The sequence below is a fragment of the Seriola lalandi genome, unplaced genomic scaffold, assembly GCF_002814215.2.
Source record: "Seriola lalandi dorsalis isolate HSWRI2012SDOR001 ecotype SW California unplaced genomic scaffold, Sedor1 jcf7180002054441, whole genome shotgun sequence".
Lineage (NCBI taxonomy): Eukaryota > Metazoa > Chordata > Actinopteri > Carangiformes > Carangidae > Seriola > Seriola lalandi.
In genome coordinates this window covers 50,759-74,559 of record NW_019524994.1, presented here as the reverse complement: position 1 = coordinate 74,559, position 23,801 = coordinate 50,759, and the positions used below count along the sequence as shown (strand labels likewise).

The 23,801-nt window shown below is 42.1% G+C and overlaps 2 protein-coding genes across 3 annotated transcripts in view; both read left to right on the top strand.

Annotated features, from left to right (window-relative positions):
• The first annotated feature begins 1,027 nt into the window (after positions 1-1,027).
• twsg1a (twisted gastrulation BMP signaling modulator 1a) lies at positions 1,028-17,491 on the top strand. Of its 2 annotated transcripts, none has more exons than XM_023410867.2 (5): positions 1,028-1,467; positions 2,442-2,624; positions 10,533-10,632; positions 14,868-15,128; positions 17,015-17,491. In XM_023410867.2, exons 2-5 carry the CDS (start codon positions 2,475-2,477, stop codon positions 17,194-17,196), a joined length of 693 nt encoding a protein of 230 aa, XP_023266635.1. In that variant the 5' UTR covers positions 1,028-1,467; positions 2,442-2,474; the 3' UTR covers positions 17,197-17,491. The 2 variants fall into 2 exon arrangements, with proteins under 2 accessions (XP_023266635.1, XP_087031405.1); XM_087175279.1 differs by lacking the exon at positions 1,028-1,467 and adding an exon at positions 2,146-2,204.
• Positions 17,492-18,845: 1,354 nt separating this feature from the next.
• ralbp1 (ralA binding protein 1) overlaps positions 18,846-23,801 on the top strand; it is a 10,686-nt gene continuing 5,730 nt past the window's right edge. Inside the window, 4 exon segments of the mRNA XM_023410912.2 lie at positions 18,846-18,973; positions 21,243-21,548; positions 22,511-22,942; positions 23,087-23,668. Coding sequence (XP_023266680.1) covers positions 21,299-21,548; positions 22,511-22,942; positions 23,087-23,668 — 1,264 coding nt within the window. The 5' untranslated portion in view covers positions 18,846-18,973; positions 21,243-21,298.

Genomic DNA, 23,801 nt, shown 5'->3' with positions numbered 1-23,801 from the left:
CTGATGGTAAAGATGTTTATTGTACTGATAATGTGGCAATAGGAAATTAAAATATATTGACACAGCTTCTTACAGAATAATGGAAAAGTGTAGTGGTGGAAAGTACATTTATTTAACTTAAGTAGTTGAGGTACTTATACGTGAGTATTTCCATTTCATCCTACTTAATACTCCTACTCCACCACATTCATTCCAAGGTGATACTTTTCAGATTAATATTTTACCTGTGAAGCATATGATCAATTTATAAGAATAAATTTATCTCACACACAGCAGTTCATAAAGATACTAAATGTAACTCCACCTTGACATAAAAAGTGCCATTTTGCATTGAAATCGCCCAAGTTTACTCTTACTTTTCACACTTGAAGTACATTTTGCAGCTAATACTAAGAAGTATTAGGTGCAGGCCTTAAACCAGTGATGGAGTACTCTGATCTGAGTACTTCCTCTAACACAAAGAGCAAAAACCTTTATCAAACTAAATCCTTACAAACGGCACCAGTTCTCCTCGGGACTCAGGTTGTTCTGAGCATCTTGGAGGACGGTGTCTTCATGTGATCCCAGGCTGACTCCGTCATGTTGAGATCAGGACTCTGTGGGGACCGGACCAGACCTCCTTGTTCTTCTTCTCTCTGGAGATCTCCGGCTGTGTGTTTGGGGGATTTGCCCACTTTGTGGAAACCAATCACTCCTCCTGAATCTGATGAAAATTTAAATGTTCCCGCCTCGATTGAAGGTGTTCCTCGCTGACCTTTCTCCCCTGCGGGCTGGGGGCGGGAGGAGGAGGGGGGGGGGGTCTGACTCTGACTGATGTCGTGTCTTTGATGAGTTCTTATGAAAACACATGTAAACACCTGTGGAGCTGAACGGCCCATCAGAGCGTTTCTGTGACGGGGAGAGTTGTTGCTACAAATGAGCGCGGGGAGGGGGGGCGTCTCAGCGGGATGTCCGCGCGCCTTCACGGCTTCCGAATCGCCCTCTCTCACCTAATGAGCGCAGTCACACGGCTGATAAGGCTGGAGACAAAAGGAGAGGGTTAAATGTGGTGAGGGGGGTGGATCTGCTCGTGCAAGAGAAGCCTAGCAGATCTCACATGGGTTGGCTACCAAGAGGTTTTACGCACAAGACTTTTACGCACAGACCTCCGAACGGCAGCGGCTGTAACTTTATTCTCTTGCTAATATTTCCGGTTTGATGAGTCGGACTATCCACCTGAAGACATTAAACCGGAGTGTGTGTGACCGGAGGCCCGGTGTTTTCCTCTGCAGACGTTGGGTAGAAAATGGAGTGTGTGCCTTTAAGGCGCCCGACTGCCTGTCGCTTTGTGCTGCGGAGAGACTGACGCCCTCTGGACACAGTGGACACTTGAGCGGCGGCAGAACACCATCCTGGAGAAGTTCAAAGAGAAAACAGCCTCAGCCCCCTTCAGAAAAGAAAAGTCGTGAACTTGTAAACAGCGCTGTGGTAAGTTATGAACTCCTCTTTATCTTCCTCGTGTTTGTTTGTTTTTTGCACTCGGTCTTGTTGTGGCTGCGTTCGAGTGAAACTAAGTTTTGGTGTTAGCGATGAGTTAAGAAAAAAAAAAAAGAGGTGAAGAAACGCGTTCATGAGTGAGGGAGCTAATGTTCCTCACATGTTCTCGCTCCGTCATGCGAAATGCAACAACGTGCAGCGAGTGGTGAAGTGGGAAAGCAGAGATTAGACGTAAATAAATAAAGATTCAACATCAGGCAGTTTGTTCAAAAAGGGGCCACATATGAAAAGAAAAAGTAAGTGAAGGAGGCTGATGTTGCCAGATGTGTGTGTGTGTGTGTGTGTGTGTGTGTGTGTGTGTGTGTGTGTCTGTGTGTCTGTGTGTGTGTTGTTACTCCACAGTGAAGGGAGCAGTGCTGCATTTGAATGAAATGTGACGCAGGCCTTTTTTTTTTTTTTTAGAAATGTGGTGTTTACATGTCAAAGCTTGTGTTTGCTCTGCACGACATTTTCTTTACACTTACAGCACACAGATCCACCTACCAGCCCAGGTGTGTGAGCTTTGGCACTCAGATTTAGGTTTCAGATCACACTCACAGTATACATGATCCGGCTCGTTCTGTAGTGAACATATATGAAGGGAATATGAGTGAAAACCTTTTATCTAATGTTGATTTTTTTATTTATTTTTTTTATTTTTACTCTGAAAGCTCAGATCTGGACAGTCAGTAAGTGGCTTCAAGTTATTTCCATCTGCTTCCTGCTGCACCATCAGGAAACCCTCCGCTCTGTTTTACATATTCAAAGTGTTGTAGTTTTAACAGGCGCCTCCTGTTATGTCTTATTATCTCTTATGCACCATCTTGCAGCTCTTAACTTCTCCTCTTGTGGAATTTCAGAGATGAAGTTTTGTTTGTTTGTCCCTGATCTCTGAGCTCCGGTCCTGTGCTCTTGTGTTGATGTAGGTGTTTCCAGTGTCGTGCTGGTGAGCCGTCAGGATGAGGCCTGGTCAGCTGATCCTCCCCACCACCACCACCACCACCGCCGCCACCGCAGTCGCTCTCCTCTTCCTCCTATCAGGACTGTCTCTGACCTCCGGCTGCAACAAAGCCCTGTGCGCGAGCGACGTCAGCAAGTGCCTCATACAGGTAAGAAACTTATAGAAGCTTTCTCTGAGAGCTCTGGAGGCTGAGTTTACACGGCAGTCGCACAGTGAACAACCCAAACGCAGCTAAACTAGTTTCTTTCTCATCTTTCTGGTCTAAAATAATTGAACCCACTGCACCACCGGATAGGATTTTCCATACGTTGAATTGTGCCACAGTGATTTAAACTGCATGAAAATGTTGTTTGCACCTTGAAAAATCCTGTGCTCACTGTGGATTTTCTACTCTCGACATCACTGCTCGCACACAAGCTTCACCTTGCTCAGGCCACTGTGTGTTCGCAGACAGATAATCTCTGCTGAGAGCTGGACACCGTCCATGAGTGTGATGTTCTTCTCTGTAGATGAAAGCTGCAAATCTCTGTGTGAAGGCATCCAAGTTCAGGCTTTTCATCCTACACTGTTACAGCTGTTTCTGCATAAACACAAACTGAAAGAGGTACGAATGAAATGTTGTCTGCAGCGGAAGTTACTTCCAGTTAAGAAGTTTGGATTTTTTAACTTTTTAAATCTGCCTGAAATTGACTGAAAAATGCAGCATTCCTTCAATGTGCAGCTGAATTAAGTGGAGGAAAATATGTCTCAGCCGTTCTTTCTTCTTTTAAGCATCCGTGCCAGTTTCATACAAATACTTCACATAAAAACAAATATTCAGCAGTGGCCAAAGTCAAGTTAAAATCCGCCCCAGTTCAGAACACGATGGATATTTGGACCTGAGAACAAAGATGGAATCTGTTGTGAAGAATGCAGATACATTCCTTCGATAAGCCAAGAAACGCCTTGGAGGAAGGTTTTTCCCAGATTGAGCTGCAGAGGAGCAGAGATGTGGATTTATCCACAGTGAGTGTCCTGTTTTTATAGACACCTGTTCTGGTCTCGGCCTGTCAGACTGAGGCTGGTTAGTTTCTGAGCACAGGAGCAGGGGATCCTGGTAATTCTTTGATCTATTTTCACGTCAAGTCCCCTGCCCCCCTTTTTTGACTTTTTAACATCACTTCCTCTGTGTCACATTTTCCCTCATGTCTGAAGCCCAGTGGCTGATGGGATGAGGGGTGGTGCCCTCCGAGTCAACACACATTCTGTCATGCTCTCTTGTTATTTTGAGGAAAAGATTAAAAAAAGGTGTTGGCCCGTCTTTCCACCACCTGTCAAGTTAAATCTGAGCTGCTGCTGTGTGTGTGTGTGTGTGTGTGTGTGTGTGTGTGTGTGTGTGTGTGTGTGCGCGTGTGTGTGTGCACAAGTGCGTGTGTGTGCACAAGTGCGTGTGTGTGTGTGCACAAGTGCGTGTGTGTGTGTGTGCACAAGTGCGTGTGTGTGTTCAGTGGCTCTGCCTCTCTCATTAACATCTTTAAAGTACTGTATTTAACCTCAGTGGCTGTTTCACCTGTTTGACCTCAGTCACTGTTTTGCAGGTAGTTGAGGTTGACGGGCTTTAACACAGTCCTGACACAGGAAGCTGGGCTCTGAATGCGAATGAAGATTTCTGCTTGGAGATGAGAAATGACGTCAAACAGAAAGAACAAATTTTAAGTAGAGCTGAAACGATTAGTCGATTGACAGAAAATCAATCTGGATAATCAATGAATAATTTAACATGGCAAATGTTCACTGGTTCCAGCCACTTGAATGTGAGGATCTTCTGCTTTTTTTTTTTGTTTGTTTTTATATAATTATACATTTATTATATTTAGTGTTAAGACTGTTGGTTTGACAGAGCAAGCTTTCTGAAGACGTCACTTTGGGCTTTGGGAAATTGTGATGAGCACTTTTCACTATTTTCTAATTTTATAAATGATGAAGTGGAAGAAAATAAAACGGCAGCTATAATTTTAACCAAACCCACGTAGCGTTTTGTGGATACAAAGATTGCTGCTGGGCCCTTATTGTGGTGATTTGGTTAAAGGCCAGTTCATTTAGGAACATGTAATGTCACAGTGTCACACAATGAGTGAATACTGCAGGGCCCGCCTTAGTTTACTTGTTCAGATTCCTCAACAAATGTGCAGTTAACTCAGTTACTAAAATACAACTGGCATGCAGTGAATCTGGGGCATTTGGGGCCCTCAGCAGTCTGGGGCCCCTGGACAGTTGCCCACTTTTCCTGGTTGGTAACGCAGCCTTTGCTCTTTTCCAAATTGGACAAAGTAAACCTCAACTTTAAATTATATGTCACTAAAAGAGAAACTCGCCTCGCGGCAGCCACTGACAGTGTTACAGCATCAAGCTGCAGCACATAAATGTTTGCTTTGAAATGCTTTTTATTAGTATTTATTTAGTTCATCAATCAAAAACAAACCAAAGACCTGGAGGCTCGAGGCCGGAGGATCAATCAGTAGATGAAAGGATGAATTCAGGTCGCAACATTAGAAATGTAATGGCCTGAGTTTTTGTAAAAACTAATATTTTTACTCTCAGTTGATTTTTGACGAACCACAATCCATCTGGATTTGCATAAAACCTGTTGCTCAAAGACAAAATGCAAAAGCTTGGAGCTGCAGTTGCTGGTTCATTTAATGATTGATTCATCTGTCAAGTATTTTTTACAATTATCTGATCGATCAATTTTCCTAGCGCTTGAGGTGATGTCAGCAACAGCCCAAAGGTGTTTGATTTACGATGATCAAAAACAGAGAGAGACATTTGAAAAGCTACAAGCGGCAAATGTGTTTTTGTTTTTTGTTTTTTTACTAAAAGGATTCATTGATTATCAAAATAGTCACTGATTATTTCTATAGATGGACTAATCGCTTCAGCTCTGCTACAGATGCCACTATTCGCCCATGATACATATTTACGTTCTGAATGTGGAGATTGAAGAAGTCTACCTACAAAAAATTAAATCTAAGCAAGAAATAAAGTTTCTTCTTTTTCTTTTTTACAGACTGAACTTTTCAGTTTTAGCCACTTTAAGTGATTACACTCTATATTTTCAGCCTTTTTTTATTTTTTTTATTTTTTTATTGGCCCAAACTTATTTCTACCAAGTACCCAACATCTGCTCCCTCTGGCTTCAATTTCTGCAAAGATTCAAACATCCTGTTATCAACAGAACATTTGTGGCTCCACTCCCCCCCCCCCCCCCCCCCCCCCCCTTTACTTCCAGGTGGCTTATTTCGCCTGATGAATCATTGCTCAGGACAACGAGCTCTGTAGCTTCCGCGACCCCGCCGACACCAACTCGCTAGCTGTCAGAGGCGAGAGCGATGGTGCGTGTGCCGTGAAGGAGAAAAGTTTTCCGCCTCTAGCCCCTCTGTAGAAGCTCCATGTTGCTTGTGATTAGTGGGATCTGCTGTCCGACGCTCGCTTTTTACGCTCTGCTGCCATCTCAAGTCATTTGTCTGAATTCCCCAAAACCCCTGAGGGTGGGAGAACATGAGAGGAGGAGGGAGGGGAGGCTGAGGTCAGGAGGAGGTGTGTGTGTGTGTGTGTGTGTGTGTGTGTGTGTATTATGTGTGTGTCTGTGGGGGGAGGTTGGTTGAGGGAAACATACAGTGGGGAACCTGTGAAGTGTGCAGCAGAGATTCACAAGCCAGCTCTGTCCAGGCCCGGCTGTGGAGCAGGGTGGGGCAGCGGATTTCAAACACACACACACACACACACACACACACACACACACACACACACACACACAGACACACACACACACACAGCAGCAGCGGCAGCGGTCGCTCTGCACATGTTCACTTTCTCTCCAGAGTCCTTTTGTCTCACTGCAGCTGGGTTTTGACTGATTACAGCGGTTTCCTCTTTGTAGCCAGAGGAGCCTAATGAGAGCTGTTGAAGTGGTGGCGATAACCTCATCCATCCTCATGGAGGAAAGGGTTGTTTGTAAGGCTGCAACTAAAGATTATTAGTCTGTCACTTAGTTTAACAATTGTAAAATGTCAAAATGTTAAAAAAAAAAAAGAAGAAGAAGCTCATCACATGTTAAAAAATGCCAGGGTGAATTCTTTGGCCGTTCAAAAGTCTACAGTCACATAAGGTCACGTCTTCTCTTTGGTGATCAGCAGCAGTTGTTTGAGTTCTGAAGCAGATCATCCTTGTCGTCTTTTTGCATGTCACCGACTGGATTGAAATCTTGTGACTCAGAGTTTTGGCTCTTTTACTGTTTTTGTTTATTTGATTGGTTTTAGTTTTAGTTGGATTTATATGGAATCTTCTTTGGGGCGGCACCAGCCGAGAGCAGAGACCCATGAAGTTCACAAACAAGTAAGGAGACAGGTCACAAGTTTCCTTCCCGCTTTTTCCTTTTTATAGTTTTGACATTTTGGGAAATATGTTTTTTTTTTTTTTTTTTGCAGATGTAGGTGAGAAGATCGATGCCACTCATAAATAGAAGTGATTAGCTTAGCTTAGCATAGAATAGCGAAGGGCAGCAGGAGGAGGCAGTTAGCCTGGCTCAATCCTAAATTTAAGAATAACCCCTACCAGCACCTTAACACCATGGATTGTTCATTAGACAATGAGTTAATATTTTAACTCAGAGTTTTTTTCCCTGTTTCCAGTCATAATGCTAAGCTAAGCTAACATAAAGGTGCTGGCATGTGTGTATTTAAAACAGTTAAACTGTTAGCTGTTTTCACCTGCTATGCTAACAGCCTCGCAGCTCCAGCTCCACGTCTGATAAAACAAAATCTGTTTCCATGAGATGGTTTTAAAAAAAAAAAAAAAAGGTACATTTTTCTGTGATTTGTGAAATATGAGCTGCGTGTTTTTCCCCTGGGCAGCTGTTTAGTTTCTTATAATTCCACCTTTGAGAGTCATAATTACTCATGGGATCAGATCTTGATCAGAGGTTTGGGGATTGAGATGCTGGTGATTAAGTGAGCTGTGTGTGGTTTCGCAATCCCTCACTGGTGAGTCATTGGAGAGTCTTTTATCATTGCTGGGACTGTTTACGTGTGGGAGACGACTTGTGCAAAGATATAATGGAGGAGCGGGGGAAGTAGAAATTTAAGAGTGAGAGAGTATAAAAGGAAGGGAGGAGAGTGACTGAACGGAGAGAAAAAACAAGGGAGAAAGGGAGGGAAGGAGGGGGAAAGTGTGTTGTAGGGAGGGGGTGGGTGGGGGGGCAGTCGTGTTCTGTTCTCCAGGTGTTTTCTTCTCCCTCCCTCCCTCCTCCTGTTTCTCCCCCGCCGCCTCCCCCCATCGCTGTGACCTTGACTTGGAGGAATGTGCTCCCTGTTCAGGGGGGAGAAAGAGGAACTCCTCTGGCAGTCTCACCCACTTTTCAGTCCCACCTACACATTTCAGTTTAGTTTCCTTCGCTGCGTCTCCGTCCCCAGAGAGTCGAGCTGCACCGAAGCCGAGGAATGAGCCTGTTTTTCGTAATGTGTGTGGAAGAGTTGTGGGATCAGCGGAGGTCTGTGTTTTTGGATGTTTGCAGAAGCTCTTGTAATAATACCTTCCTTCCATAAGAAGCACCATGAGAATTGTGTGTGTGTGTGTGTGTGTGTGTGTGTGTGTGTGTGTGTGTGTGTGTGTGTGTGTGTGAAGGAAAGTGAACCCAGTGAACCAGATTATTATCACAAATGTTTCTCATAAATCCACTAAAATGAAACTACATTTTTATGTCTCTGCGACGGCCAGGGCCAGAGGCATTATGCTTTCCATTCGTCCCATTCCCGTGAACACGATATCTCAGGAACGCCTGCAGGGAATTTCTTCAGATTTGGCACAAACGTTCACTTGGACTCAAGGATTAATGATTGGATTCTGGTGGCCAAAGGTCAAGGTCATTGTGACCTCACAACACACAGTTTTGACCATAACTCTATACTAAACTATAAACTATAATTCATACGTTGATTATCACACAATTTAACACAAATATCAAATGGAATGAAATGATGAAGCGAGGCAGTAAGTTTGGTCAGTATAAAAGACCATTACTGTTACATTACTTATCCTTCTCACATTACAGAGCAAACTGTAATCCTATTGTTTAGGGAAATAACATTTAGCTTTCTTTTTATTTCCCAAAAATGGCTGCAACTTTTTTTTTTAAATCATGACACACTTTTGGTCACAGGTTGTGTGGTTCACTCATGGCTGAATCACTGTATACCACGTGGATCTCCATCATTTGATAAATTGCACATTTGTTTGAACTGAAGTATAATCAAGTATCAAGGCTTTCTCTGGAAGAGGGTTGCTGCTGTAGTTTTAATCTGAGTTTAAATTTCAATTAAATCATTTGTTTGAGTCATCAGCACATAGAAAACCTTGGTCAAGGCGATGCTTTGTTCCATCAGAAGAACTGCAGTTATTTTCATAATTAATATGTCTGACGGTTAATGTTTTTAATAATCGATTGATTGTTGAGTGTATAAAATGTCAGACGATATTAACTAATGTCCATCGTTATTCCCTGAAGCTTGAGTTTTCTTATTGTTTTTGTCATCTGAACAAAGTTAGAATTATTTGAGAGGCTGTTCCCTGTGAGCATCTGCTTAAAAATGACTTCAACAGTTGTCAGAGCTGCACACTTGATTCTTGATTTGAGACATTTGAGACGCATCTTATTTATCACTTACTTGACACTTAACTCCCCTAAGACTTGACCTGGTTTTGACCTTGTGAAATAATGGACCAATAAAAAATAAGCAAGACAGCACTGGACAGGTCATTTATAGCCACACAGCTCGAACATCTCATCATTAGGCCTCTGCGTGTGAAGGAAAACCATTCAAGAAAATACGCTTGAATGGTTAAAACTTATACGTGTCAGAACCTGCTCTGTTCGTGAATAGAAGTACAGTGGAGTTATCACAGTGTCTGTTTTGTGGACACGATAACACACTTGGAGAAATACCACCACTGGTTGCTCCGTCTTGTAATGGCTTGTGTGTAATAGTCACTGTACGTGAAGCAAACCTGCTGTTGCTCTTTCTGTTGATGTGTTAATGGTACGTCTCCTGTTTGTACAGTATGTCTACATGTTGCCTTCTGCCTGCTGTGTGATATGTTTTTACTGCTGCACCTGTCAGACCTGGGTCTTTTATTATAAAACATATTGTATGTGTAGTTTTGATGTGAGATGAACCGTTCCCATTTCCTAAAATTACAAACAAGACATCTTAAGGGTCCCATTACACTTTCCCTGTGTTTCATCTGAAGTGTTGATCCACAAGAAGATATATTTGTGGTTTTAAGTAACAAGAACAATTTCAATGTAGTTTTACATCTCCTCTCTCAGGCTTCTCTCTGGCGCTCTAGTAGCAACAGGTTGATCAGCCAATCAGAGGACAGGAGGCTCTGAGCCTCTCTTCTGATTGGCTGATTGTTTTCTGAGTGATCAAATAAAAATCTAGCAGATTTCAGGTAAACACTCGGGGAGAACAATAAATCCTGCAAGGGTGGATGGTGGGTCCAGGTGGGTTGGGCTTGAGACGTGAGGCCCGAGAGCGACTGTATAGTTGTGACATCACAAAGTTACGGAAGTCCTGACGGCTCGTTTTAAGACTTAGTTTCTGAATACAGGCTGTGTGCATTTCTCTCTGAGACTGCAGCTGTAAAACATGGTTCGATTAAGTGGATTTTCATATTCCATACATCTGTGATTGGTGTTGGCAGTGTTGTTTATACTCTCTCTAAATCCCAAATAACTTTATTTGGGATCTATTTGGCTGTTATCAACAAAACACAAAGGATACCCCCAGTTTAGAGCCCACACAGGCTCAAATATATATGTCAGGTCTGATATCTGCTGCTCCGCTTCCGCACTGTTTTCATCTACAATTAAAACAATGATGAAGTGAAACAAATCTAATTATCGGGCTGTCGTACACTATTATCCATGACATTTTGGTAGTAACAGAAGTGTTGAGGATCAGTGATGATGTTTTTCTGTCTTAATGTTTTGCTGACAAATGCTGTTTGTGTCCTGCAGGAGCTGTGCCAGTGTCGTCCGTCTGACGGGAACTGCTCCTGCTGTAAGGAGTGCATGCTGTGTCTGGGGAACCTTTGGGAAGAGTGCTGCGACTGTGTGGGTGAGTGCAGCGGCTCATTTCTTAGCAACATGTTTTCAAGCTGACAGCGAGTTAGTCAGCATTATTTTTGCACTTGGAAAACTTTACACGATCCCATCCATGCTGTCGTCCAGTGACTGAGCAGGTTCAGACGGGCGGTTCAGCAGGACACACGGCCGCTGAGCTCAACATCTGTAAAAGACATTAGTGCCAGCAAAGATTACGTTCCAGTTGTAGAGACCTAAGTTTGTCAGGTTTGTATTGGACTGTTGCGTTTCAAAAAAGATCTGCAAGGCACAATTTGAACTGATTTTGATGTAAATATGGAATATCCAACTCTAAAGTTGCATTTTGTTTACTGAATTCATCTTGAATTTTTTCCAGTGTTTGATTGAATTGAACTATTGTTCCCAATCCAGAACCCCTCAGAAATGATTCAGATTTAAGTCAAATAACACAGGGGTTATATAAGGGAAAACACTCAGAGAGAACACTAAATCCTGCAAGGATGAAATAAAAGTCGACAAGTTATGTAAGGCACAGTTAGGAAAAGGAATTAAGATAAAAACTCAGTTTAACTCCACAAATTCATTGACCCTGGGGGGATGTTTTACCAGTTTAACATTTTTTAAACCCCTAAACAGAGATCCAAATTGAATGGAAACCAGTTCTCCGTGCCATTAGCGGGGCGTTTACAGCCTGCAGTGTTACCAACATGAGGCGTTTGGCCATAACTTTTTAGAAACTTTTACTTTTTTTTTTTTTTCAAAAACCAAATGTAGAGACTTTTTAGACAAAGCTTGACTACTTAGAAGAGAGTCCGCGATGAAGGCCACGAGCCGAAATGCATCGGTTTGATAAAGTTTACTGCTGCTGCTGTTGGTGGAGTTTTGACCTCTTTGGACTTTTTCCTTTCTCCATGCACATTGAAACCTTTGTTTCTACTTAGACAAGAGATCCCAGTAACGCCCTGTCCTGCGTCTACTCTGTTGTTCAGTGAGTGGCAGAGAGACAGAGGCTGTGCACTGTGTGAGAGACGACATCCGTCTGCTTTAAGCTGTAGCCCACAGCTACTACTAAAAAGTACAAACAGGGGCGTCGTGTGGCGTAGTGGTCTAAGCAGGCGCCCCATGTGTAGAGGCTACAGTCCTCGCTGCAGTTGGCCCCGGTTCGAATCCCGCATTGGACGGCCCTTCGCTGCATGTCATTCCCCCTCTCTCTGCCTCCCCGTTTCCTGTCTCTCTCCACTATACTGTCCATTAAAGGCATAAAAAGCCCCAAAAAATATACTTTAAAAAATAAAAAGTACAAACAGTTAAAGACGGTAAAGGAAAATACGGAAGAACAAAATGATTTCGGCACTAATCTCCCTCCGTACATTCTGTTGATCTCAGTCGCCTCACAGCCGAGCTCTTTCTCCCTGTAAAAGGGAGGCTGTGGCTTTAATGCACTTGGCGTTTGATAAGCGTTGCAGGTTTAAAAGAGGGATCGGTTCGCTCAGTGTAACTGCTCCGATACGAGATGAGTGTGAGGTGAGTGAAGCCAGATACTGAACGAGTCTCTGAGAAGTGACAGTGTGGATGTTGATGCGAAGCAGAGCCGAGAGGAGCGCCGTTCATCTGGGCTCAGGAAATTAAAGGAATACTGTCCCCGCAAAGTGACACCTACGCACATGTACAGGCGGTCTCGAGGTCGTGCGGGAGATCAAAGGATGAAGAAGCTGGTGGAGGGGGGGGGGCTGGGTGGTCGACCTGCTGAGATGAACTTTGACTTTCAGCCTCTTCCCAAAGTGCAGTGGGGGTTTAAATCCCCGGGAGATCCAAAACAACCGGATTTGTGAAACAGGAAAACATTTGGCTGGTGAACTCTTCTTCATCTGAAACCCACTTCAAACCAGCAGGGGCGGGTCCAGCAACTCTCTGTTGTCGGGTGGTTGGTTGGGGGGGGGGGGACGCCTTGAAGGAATTTCTTCAAATCTGGCACAAATCCTCAGTTGGACTCAAGGATGAACTGATTAGATTTTGGTGGTCAAAGGTCAAAGGTCACTGTGACTTCACAGAACATGTTTTTTGGCCATAGCTCAAGAATTCACACGCTATTTATGACAAAATACACTTAATACCATTTATTGAATTCTTTCTTCTTCACTACATATATGAGTTCTGGTCGTTCTGCATCTCCTCGTGGTCATTTTGCCTTTTTAGCCCTTTTTTAGTTGTTTTCTTTTGCGCGCCGTTTTGCATGTCTATGTGGTCACTTTATGTTTCTTTATAGTCTACTACAGCTATTCTCTAGTTTTACGAGTTGTAAAACGACACATAAAATGAGATGGTGCGTGTCGTGGTTGCTTTATGTCTTGTTTTGTGTTTCATATTTTGTCTCTAGCTTTTGTGCTTTTGTGTTTTTTTTCTAAGTCTCTGTCGTCATTTTGTTCCTTTTAGTCGTCTTGTGCCTCTGTGGTTGTTCTGTCTCTCTTTGTACTCATTCTGTGTGTCATTGTGGTTTTGTGTCTCTTTTCGTGCAACTCTGTCTTCTTGTTTTACATCTCTCTGTAGTTATTTTGTGTCTCTTCATAGTTGCTTTGAGTTGTTCAACAAGAACAAACACTGGTCCTGGTCCTGGTCCTGGTCCTGGTCCTGGTCCTGGTCCTGGTCCTGGTCCTGGGTTCCCGTGCTCTGTAGACCTGCTCTGTAATCTATCCATGATCCTATCAAGCCAAATACCTAGCACCTTCTGACTCTGGTAGTTGGCGGACTTGGGGGGCCCATACCACCCCATCCAGCCCCTCTGGCCCTGCCCCTGCAAACCAACAGGCTCTCAGATCAGCTTTGACAGACAGATATTGCTCTACATGCCGACAAGGAGGCTTTATTAAAGCTCTTTCATGTGGAACACAAATACATGCATCTGACTCTGAGCGCTGGACTCGCTGCTGCTGCTGCTGCTGCTGCTGCACAGATGTTATGGCGGTGGAGTTTTCCTCCTGGACAGACTTTTTACAACGCGCTGAAGACAACCTGTAGCTTGAAGCATCAGTATAGTTCTCATTTTTCCTCATTTCTCATTTTTTCTGTCAGCACTAGCCCTATGACCACTTTGAGTAAGTTTCCACTCTAAACACGTTATCTATGCCAAACACTGGCTACTTTGAAGTGTGTATCTGCGAGTGGTTAGAGCAGCCCTGCAGAGGAGCGGCGGGGAGAGTAGAGGACAGTTTGTATTTTAGAGGAAGGGAGGAGGCAGGAGGGAGGACACAGAGGGAGGACCCATGTGTACGCTTTATCTAAAACAGCTGCTCTGGCTCTGCTGTTCGCACTGGTTTGTAATCCAATTCCTCTGTCAAACTCCGCTCCTCATTAAATGATTTACCCATTAGCTATAATTCACTTTGACTCATTTCAAGGGTTAGAAAGATCATATCTGAGGATGTGGGGACTTTGTCGAGTGATTGCTACTGTATTTGGAAATTAAATGAAGTGTTAAAAAGACCCTGATTGAGACAAGATACTCTGACAGCGGTGTGGTTTGACTGAACTGCGCTCGTGAGCTGAAATGTGTGAAGCAATTAAACTGTTAAACCTGTGTGTTTTCAGTGCAGTAATGATTTGCAAATAAACTCCCTTGCCAATGCGCTTAAAGGGTCAGTTTTTACAGTTTGATGGTTTTTAGGCAAAATAAATAAAATAAAATAAAAATTTTGTGTTATCCACCTAAATTGCATACCTGGCAGTGTAGAGAACCCGTTAAAGGAAACAATATTTAGATCACAATGTAGTGAAAGTAATAACGAACAGTTAAATGAATAAATACAAATGTGAAAAATTGTACATTTATTTTTTTTGATACTCTTTAAATTTTAGTTTACTTTGGTTTAGTTGCTGTGGAGAGATTTGAACTTATAGACTCAGTATTTCCTAATACTAGCTGCAGACCTGACCCCAGTGCAATGGAAGTAAATGGAATTGGGTTTGTAAAGCTTACAGCATTGAAATGTACTTTTTCAGTGTCAAGTAAAAATAAACAGTAATTCAGTAGTATCACTCAGTTTTTATAGGGCCTATTTACTCAGTTGTAACTACTTGTCTCTGGAAATAAATGTTGCTCTTTTGATATTTTGAAATGTAACTTTCATTGTATTGGTGTTGCAGCAGAAATCTCAGATGAATATGAAAACCTGCTCAACTAAACCCAACTATGTGACCCAACTATCTGCATGATGTGACCCGTTAATGTCTTCCTGCATCTCTTTGTGTCAGGTATGTGTAACCCCAAGAACTACAGCGACTCTCCGGCCACGTCGAAGAGCACCGTTGAGGAGCTCCACCGTCCCATCCCCTCGTTGTTCCGCGCCCTCACGGAAGGCGACGCGCCGATCAACATGATGGTTGTGTCCTTCCCCGTCGCAGAGGAGCTGTCCCATCATGAGAACTTGGTGTCCTTCCTGGAGTCGCTCGACAACCAGCACCAGAACGTGTCGGTGCCCGGCAACAGCATCCACGCCAGCTACGACACTCAAGGTAACGCCAGACTCATCCAAAGTTATTTCAGCTCACTAAAATGTATTTGTTCACACTTGTCATAAGCTTCTCATAGACATATGAATCCATATATTGAGAGTCACTCTTTACAGGAAGGTGAAGACTCAGTTTTTCAAAGTAAAAGAGAGGTTCTCATGGGTCTAAAAATTGTGTCCATCCTACAGTAACTTGCATTTAACTTGAGAATTTCCAATTGTGAACTTGTACGTCTATAATAACATTTAAGAGGGAAATGTTGTAGGGCTGCCACAGACCATTATTTTCCGTCACAGTTTAATCTGGTGATTATTTTCTTGATTAAATGTTTTGTCAATAAAATGTCAGATAATGGTGAAAAATGCCAAAGTTTGATCTGCAGTTTAGTGTCAGATATCTCAGTGTAAAGCAGAAGAGTCCTCCAATCCACATATGAAGAGGCTGCAACCGGTGAATGTTTGGTACTTTTGCTTTAAGAAAAAGACTAAAACCATCAATCGATTATCAACTTAGTTGTTCATTAATTTTAGTCGTTTAGCAGACTAATCATTCCAGATGCACTTTTTACTCCCCTACATGTAATCAACAGCTGTAGTCAGTATTTACATTGCTGATTCAATTTTATACAAAAATAAAATAAATAAAATCAAATGCATTTTTACAGATTAAACTACCTGAAGTTTCTCACTCTCGACCAGCTACAACATTCAAACACTGCCCCGGGCTGATGTATCAGAAATAAAGATTCACAGCTCTAAAAATATATTATGTGTAATGAATACTTGTGCCACTGCCCGTGACTATCTTACATGAACCGAAGATGGATCCTTCTATTTTAAGACACGTGAAAGCAGCTGTGATTAAGTGTATGAGTGAGTTTCTCATTTGAAAGCTGTGCTGAAACGTTAAGATTATCAATCAGTTTTTCAATCCCCAGATTATTAATCAATGGCAAGTTTAAAAAAGGCAGTTGCCTGTTAAAGTCATGAGTCAGGCGAAAACATGAAACACTGGCTGGTTCCAGCTCCTCAGGTGTGAATATTTTCTGTTTTATATCATTACAAATTAAATATCTATGGGGGTTTTTTGACTGTTGGTTGAACAAAACAAGTAATTTGAAGATGTCACCTGGGAAATCTTTTGTGACATTTTTCAACATTTTATGACATTTTATATAATTACTGTTACCAAGATAGAGTGGGTTGTCACTTGGCATTTGATGACGCGCTGTCTCACATTGGTTGTGAGCCTCTGCATCATTGCTTGCGTCAAATCCATATGACTAATAAAGTTTTTGAATGAGTTACACATGAATTACACCACATGAGAAAATTCAAGCTTTACTTACATTTTTCTTGTTATTACATAGTTTTCTGGTCATGTCGGGTCCAGTCAGATTTTTCATTTGCATCTTTGCCCGCCGTGCTAATAAAATCAGGCCCGACCTAGAGCTGGAGTAGACTACAAAGTCTTCATGAGACCAGTTCGGGTTGGGTCAGACTTTCATGGCTTCAGGGAAACGGTGCTGCCAGAAGGTCTCCAGTTCATGGAATTGTAACTGGGTTGAAAGTGTTGTTCTGCTGCCATTTTTTATTTTCATTTGCGGCTGTTTTGGCTCACTCTCTCTAAACCAGGGCTATTTGCTATAAAGACACACTCATAATAGGAGCGTTCCCGCAGAGCTGAGCAGTTAACTCATTAAGCTCACCAAAACATATGGTCATACTTAGCTGCTGCAAATTCATTTCATCCCTGAAGTAAAAAAGTAGGAGCATTGAGGGTTAAAAGTAATTACTTTAAAATGTTGCTTGTTTTCATAAACCACATTTACTGGATTTGTGACTCACGTCTTCTGCTTTGCCTGTCCCTTTTTTTTTTTTTAATTTCAGAAAACATGTGCACAGTGGTCTACTTTGACGACTGCGTGTCTATCCGTCAGTGTAAACTTTACTGTGAGTCAATGGGAGGATCCAAGTACCGCTGGTTTCACAATGCGTGCTGCCAGTGCATCGGACCCGAGTGCGTAGACTACGGCAGCAAGGCTGTGAAGTGCATGAACTGTCTTTTCTGAAGTGCGGGACATATTGGTACCAAATGTCTGGGCTATACCAGAGGACTGAGGGCAGAGGAAACTATGACTGTTATGTGTTAGCATTCCTCGGTTACCTTGTAAAATACCCCCTACACCCCTCCTCCTACCCCTGCAAATTGTTTTTATTCTGCTGTTATATTTCACTGTATATTTTTAGATATGTTTTCAATAGTGTTTTTTACTAGAGGTGTATATGAATAATGTATTTTTACAATTATGGTCTGCTAAATCCCAGTCTCATGATGCCAAATAAAGAAAAGTTTGGTGACGTGGACTGCTTTGTCTCACAGGAAGGAGTCTGATTTTCAAATGTCTTTTCTTCACGTACTATATTTTGTTAAAAAAAAAAAGTATAAAAAGGCCCAGCATGAGTGGAATAGTAAATGTTTGTCTTCTCTGTTGCCTGTCTCCTGCTCTAATCTTAGCCTAGTGTTGCCTGACTCAGGAAACGCATCATTTCCTGGGAAAACAAAGTTGTTATTATACTATTCTGGTCCACAGGTGTTCCAGTGCTCACTGACCGTCTCATGCAAGCGGAGGGGAAAGGGAACGTTTGCTGATGCCAATCTCTCACCGCCACACACAAATGCTCTTTGTAATGCCAGTGCATTTTCAAAAGGCAGCGGGGTGCCCTATCACTGATTCTGTTCCCAATTGGCATGCAACAGCAGTTTGCACAGACTAATGTACCAGACGCACAATGAGACCTTGTTTGTCTTTTTTTTATGATATTGAGTCACGACCTCATTTTGCTACTGCAGCTGTGGGTTTGGAGCAGACGCTGCCAACAAAGATCAGAGGACCAGTGGTGGAAGAAGCATTCAGATCCTTTTAATTAAATAATCCATTACAAATAAGAGGCCTGCATGAAATAACCTACTTAAGTAAAAGTACAGAGGTATTATCGACAAAATGTACTTTCAATATCAAACCAAAAGTAGGCCACTTGTTCTCCTGCTCTCTGATTCTATTTGACATTAGATTATTAATACTGGAAAATCAAAGTGTTAGCAGCATTTTATTGTTGCTCAAGGTAGAGCTAGTCTGAAATATGACCCCATCTACATTTTCTGTAATTAGTCAGAGGTTGAAGATCACTGGTTTAAAGCAATGTGGTGTATTTTATATTCTTATACTTTTCTTTATGTAAAATATTAATGTAACTTAACAATGGCTGTAAATGTAGTGGAGTAAAGCGTACAATATTTCCTCTACCTCTGAATGTAGTAGAATATAAATTTTAATTTGCATAAAATTGAAATACTCATGTAAGGTACAAGTACCTCAAAATTGTAGTCGATGAGTAAATGCTGGCTACTTGTACCACCACTGCAGAGGGCTAATGTGTTTCATATGTCAGAATGACCACCAGTCCTCTGGGTCCAACCACAGCGTTTGGGAAAGTACACATGATCCAGAATAACAAGTGGTTTCACCAAATTTAGATTACAGTTTCTTTTCAAAACAATGTTTGACAGTTTGTCGTGTCCACAGGTTTGAATAACAGCGAACTCGTGGTTAAGATCAAAACGATACCACAGCCTAAACATCCCTCATTAATTCCAGATCAGTCTTGGCCAAGAAACCTATATACAGTGTACATTTGTGGCGAGAGCTCCGTGCAACTGAGGCAATTCTATGTCGAACTACATTACCCATCGCGCACTTTTGCTGTAGCGCAAGCGCAGATGGGTTTATTTAGTATACGGACAGCCGGAAGCTCCACTCTGAAATTGACCGAACGGGATAGTGCGGGGTAAAGTTTCTTGTCTTTTGTGTTTTGCTTGTTCAGCGACAGTACAGCGGTTGCAAAATAGAGTTTAGCACCTGTAGCTAACTATGTTTCTAATGTTGGTTTCGTTTGGACGACACAGCGGTTTAAAACGTGACGGACAGGCTGGCTAATCAGCTAGCTGCTAAACTAGCTGAAGTAACGTTAGCATATGGGCCCTTCCATTCAGAGGACAGCTTCTACTTTATGACAGATTATAGTCTAAATATGCTTAAATTTATTGATACACAAATTAATCTGAGTACTTCAATAGTTAGTTGATGATATATGAGTGTTTGTATTTGGTTAGTTTTCCTTTGGAAACAGGACAGAGCAAGTAAAATCGTGAGGATAATCTGCCCACAGCGAAGGAAGATTAAGATATCAGACAGACAAAGAGACTTTATTATTAGTTTTATATTTAGAGTTCAGTAAAGACAGTGTTAGTTAATGTGTTACTGTTGTGTTGCATCAGTTATCACATCTATCTTCTTGGCACACAATGTAATTTCTTAGGAAAACTGTCCACTTCAATTTAAGAGTTGTTTCTAGTATCAATATGTAAAAGGAGATCTCCAGCTAGCTGTCAGTTTGAAAAACATTTTACAGTAAACAGCAGAGGAAGTTAAAGCTTATCCTTTTTAACCCCATTACGCACTTGCAGTGATAAAAACATGTAGCCTATAACGTGACAGCTTGGGAGTTCGTTTTTCTGCTCAATTTAACAATAAAAAAAGAAAAGAAAAAAAGAGCAGCATCAATAAATATCACCTGCACCTTGCAGACTGCAAACCACAAAATGTAATCAGAAAGACAACGTTTGGACGCCATTGCCATAGATCACCATTATACAGTGTTATCAGTTGGCACATAGGCTCTTCAATGACAGGTGTGATTAATCCTTTAACCCTCCCTATGTACTAAACATCTCAAACTGATGCAGTAGGACACAATGAAAACTCAATTAAAAGTGCAGTTATCCCAATGAGTAGGAGCAGTAATAGGGGCAATAATACATTAAATGTGTGCTATAAAATATATAATTTAATGTAATATTATATTTATATATGATATACAGTATATTCTTGGAACCCAACATACATTCATTTAAAAATGTTAATAGGAAAATATCGTGCAAACGTTCACAATTTCTTTCATATGTGAGACTAAAAACTAAAAAATCTGATATTTTTTATATATTTTTATTTTTATGTGACCATATGATGACAGGTGTGGTTAACCATCTAACCTGGTCAAGGACATGATCAAGAAGTTTTATCTTAAATAGGACTAAATTTTAATTTGCATACAATATTTCATATTCCTGATTATCAAATGATTGTGTGAACATCGAGCTCATCAGATGAAAAAATATCTGCTTATCGACACTCATCATGGCTCTTTCTGATAAATCACAGCTTCTATGGTTGGTGAGTTTGACTGTGGTTTCATTTTTACTGCCTGTGGATGTCAGAAGTAGGACATGGAAGATGGGCTTGTTCATATGGCAGAGCCCCATCTGGTGGGAGGACTTTACCGCTGCAGTTCTAGAAATGCAGAAATAATGTATGTTAGTCGTATCTTAGCACAAACCTGTATTTTCACTTTGTCCACTTGTCTGACATGGTTTTTGAACTTTGTGTACAAAGCTGTCTTTTCAGTGACACTTAACTGTAAGCCCCTGTATTCGATATATATTAGCAGTGCATAATAAACATGTAATAATGGCTTTTAACACTTTTTGAATTTGAAAATTTTGAAGTATTTATTAATGTAGTGTATTTGTCAACAATTATAACTTCTATTAAGTCATATTTTATATTATTACAACTTTGATTTGCTGTATAGAGCACTGGCAAACTTTTATTTAATCTGATAAACCCATTGAGATTGCGTTCCCTTTTGTGTGCGAGTCCTCTCTACACAAAACATAGTTGAGTCATATACGATTGTAGTACATATGCTGACTGGACCAAAACAATTCCAAACATCTTTAAATAGATTAGTTAAAAGTTTATATGATTAAAAAGGACTGGAAAGCTGGTGTTCCAAGTTCAGTTCACTATATCATCTTTAGTTCAAATGTGGTCTATATTAATAAAAGTCAGCAGACTACTGTCAGATAAATAATACCTGGATATCAACTGAAAAGATGTAGACCGGCTCTGATCTAAGCAGAATCTGCACTCCCTTGAGATTACCTGAGAGCTCTGCTTTGTATTGTGTGAGTATCTTATTATTCTGTTCACTGCAGGTGGGATGGAGAGGTGATGTGCCCCGAGCCAGAGGAGTGATAAGGCCAGAGCAGCCATGACCGAGTGCTTCCTGCCCCCCAGCAGCAGCCCCGCTGAGCAGCGCAGGGCTGAGCACCCAGGGGGCGTGGCGCGCACCCCCAGCTCTGAGGAGATCAGCCCCACAAAGTTCCCCGGGTTGTACCGCACCGGTGAACCATCACCACCTCATGATGGCCATCATCACGAGGCACCTGACGCCTACGTCTCAGATGATGACAAAGAGCACAGCAAGAAGAAGAACAAATTCAAGAAGAAGGAGAAAAGGAGTAAGAAATGATCCTGTAACTTGATTATTGAACCTGGAAATGGCCAAAAATGACAAAAAAAAATTTAGCACATGGTCACATTTTGTCAACCTCTGGACCAGAAAGCTCTGGAAAAAAAACAGAATTGAATTGAGAATACGTTAAGGTGACTTCTAGTAAAACTGTTGGCCAGAGGGATATGCTCCAAACTTAATAGAAATCTTTGAGTTTTTAGCCTGATTTCAGGTAAAGCTACATGCTTGTTTTATTCACGACAGACAGTGACACTTGACAATAGAGCAGCTGAGAACTGAATGCCATTGTAGTGTTGCTGAATGCCTCCTCACTTGTAGCTGTTGAGTAAAGGAAGGGCTTCGCATGTTTCCATCCTGTTGGCTGTTGTTGCCTGTAGCAGTGAAAAATCATCCTTTACTGAAAATGTTTTTCACTTAGTAGTTGTCAGCCCCTGTGTCTACTTTGTATCAGGATTTTTCCATGTCTGTATTTAGCTCCCACACCAGAGTACGGTGGGAGAGAGGAAGAGATGTGCAGTTTCAGGGCACACCCAGAGAGCTCTGTGAAGGTGTGTCTCAGGCAGTGGTGTGATACACTGTGCCCGTTCTGGGGGAAACCCAGAGTAGAGATAATTTGGAGGAGTAAAAAACTGTGTAGAGGCTGTTAACTGTCTTTGACACTATCCTGTAGCTGTGTGCTCTGAGGAAAAATATTTAAATCGAGCTGGTTCTGGAGAGGAGAGGCGTAAGGTGCAGTGGGAGCTATGCTAAATCGGTGGTTGACCTCTTTTCTAAGTCCCCATTCTCCCCCTCCTCTGCTATCTTCTCTCTCTCACACATCTCTCTTCCTGTTACTATTTCACTGCTATCATAGTTCTGTCAGAAGAGGAGGATAAGAAAACAGGGTTGTTTCTTCTCTCAGATCTTACCCTATTTCTGACTCTTCTTACTCTTTCTTTACTTTGACAGCGGAAGGCTACGCTGCCTTCCAGGAGGACAGTTCAGCAGATGAGGCCGAGAGCCCGTCCAAGATGAAGCGTTCCAAAGGAATCCATGTGTTCAAGAAGCCGAGCTTCTCCAAGAAAAAAGAAAAGGACTTCAAGGTGAAGGAGAAGGGCCCCAAGGAGGACAAGGCCAAGGATAAGAAATCTAAGGACCTGACGGCCGCAGATGTGGTGAAACAGTGGAAAGAGAAGAAGAAGAAGAAGAAACCAACCACGGAGGCAGAGCCAGTTCCAGTGGAGATCCCCACCTTCAGGCCAATCTTTGGAGCTCCTCTGGCTGAAGCTGTCAAGAGGACAGCTCTCTATGATGGCATTCAGCTGCCAGCCATCTTCAGAGAATGTGTGGACTACATTGAAAATTACGGCATGAAGTGTGAGGGTATCTACCGAGTGTCAGGTATAGAAACTTTGGGATGTTGTTGATTTTTATTTATTTATTTATATATATATATTTTTTTTCTTGTGAAAAAAGTTTTGTTATATGCAAAAAGTGAAAAACTAGTTTGTCGATTAATCTAATCTGTGTGTGTGATTGATCAAGGTATGAAGTCCAAAGTTGATGAACTGAAAGCGGCGTACGACCGTGAGGAGTGCCCCTGCCTGGAGGAGTACGACCCTCACACGGTTGCCAGTCTACTGAAGCAGTACCTCCGCGAGCTGCCTGAGAACCCGTTGGGTCGAGATCTGGCGCAGCGCTTCGAGGACGCCTGCGGTCGGCAGGTGGAGGCTGAGAAGGTGACAGAGTTCCAGAGGCTGTTGACCGAGGTGCCGCCGGACAGCCGACTTCTTCTCTCCTGGCTCATCACACACATGGACCACGTCATCGCCAGGGAGGCCGACACCAAGATGAATATTCAGAATATCTCCATCGTCCTCAACCCAACCATACAGGTCGGAGAAGGAGGACAGATAAAGCAGAAAACTTAGATTATTGGGGAAAAAAATAACAAAGATGATATGATGAAATGTTGCACAGAGAGCAGTAATTTAACAGCAACAGTCAAACTAAACATCAAAAAGAGAAATGGAAATTTGGCTCAGGCTCAACTGTACCTAAAAGATAAGAAACCTCCCCTTAGCAACAAACCAAGCGAGTTTTTATTGGATCAAAAAGTCAGTTCATCTTAGAAAACCCTGGCCCAGTTTAGTGAAGCTAATTTATTCCCACAGGGTACAATCTGTTTGGCTGCTCCACTTATTGTGAACCAACAACCAACAGCAGCAGGAGCCACAGCACTGTTAAATAAACAATTCTT

Excerpts from the sequence above, each read along its gene's own strand:
- twsg1a (XM_023410867.2), top strand. The coding sequence starts at position 2,475 with ATGAGGCCTGGTCAGCTGATCCTCCCCACCACCACCACCACCACCGCC. Across the intron at positions 2,625-10,532 it reads TCAGCAAGTGCCTCATACAG|GAGCTGTGCCAGTGTCGTCC; the intron begins GTAAGAAACTTA and ends TGTGTCCTGCAG. Across the intron at positions 15,129-17,014 it reads CGCCAGCTACGACACTCAAG|AAAACATGTGCACAGTGGTC; the intron begins GTAACGCCAGAC and ends TTTTAATTTCAG.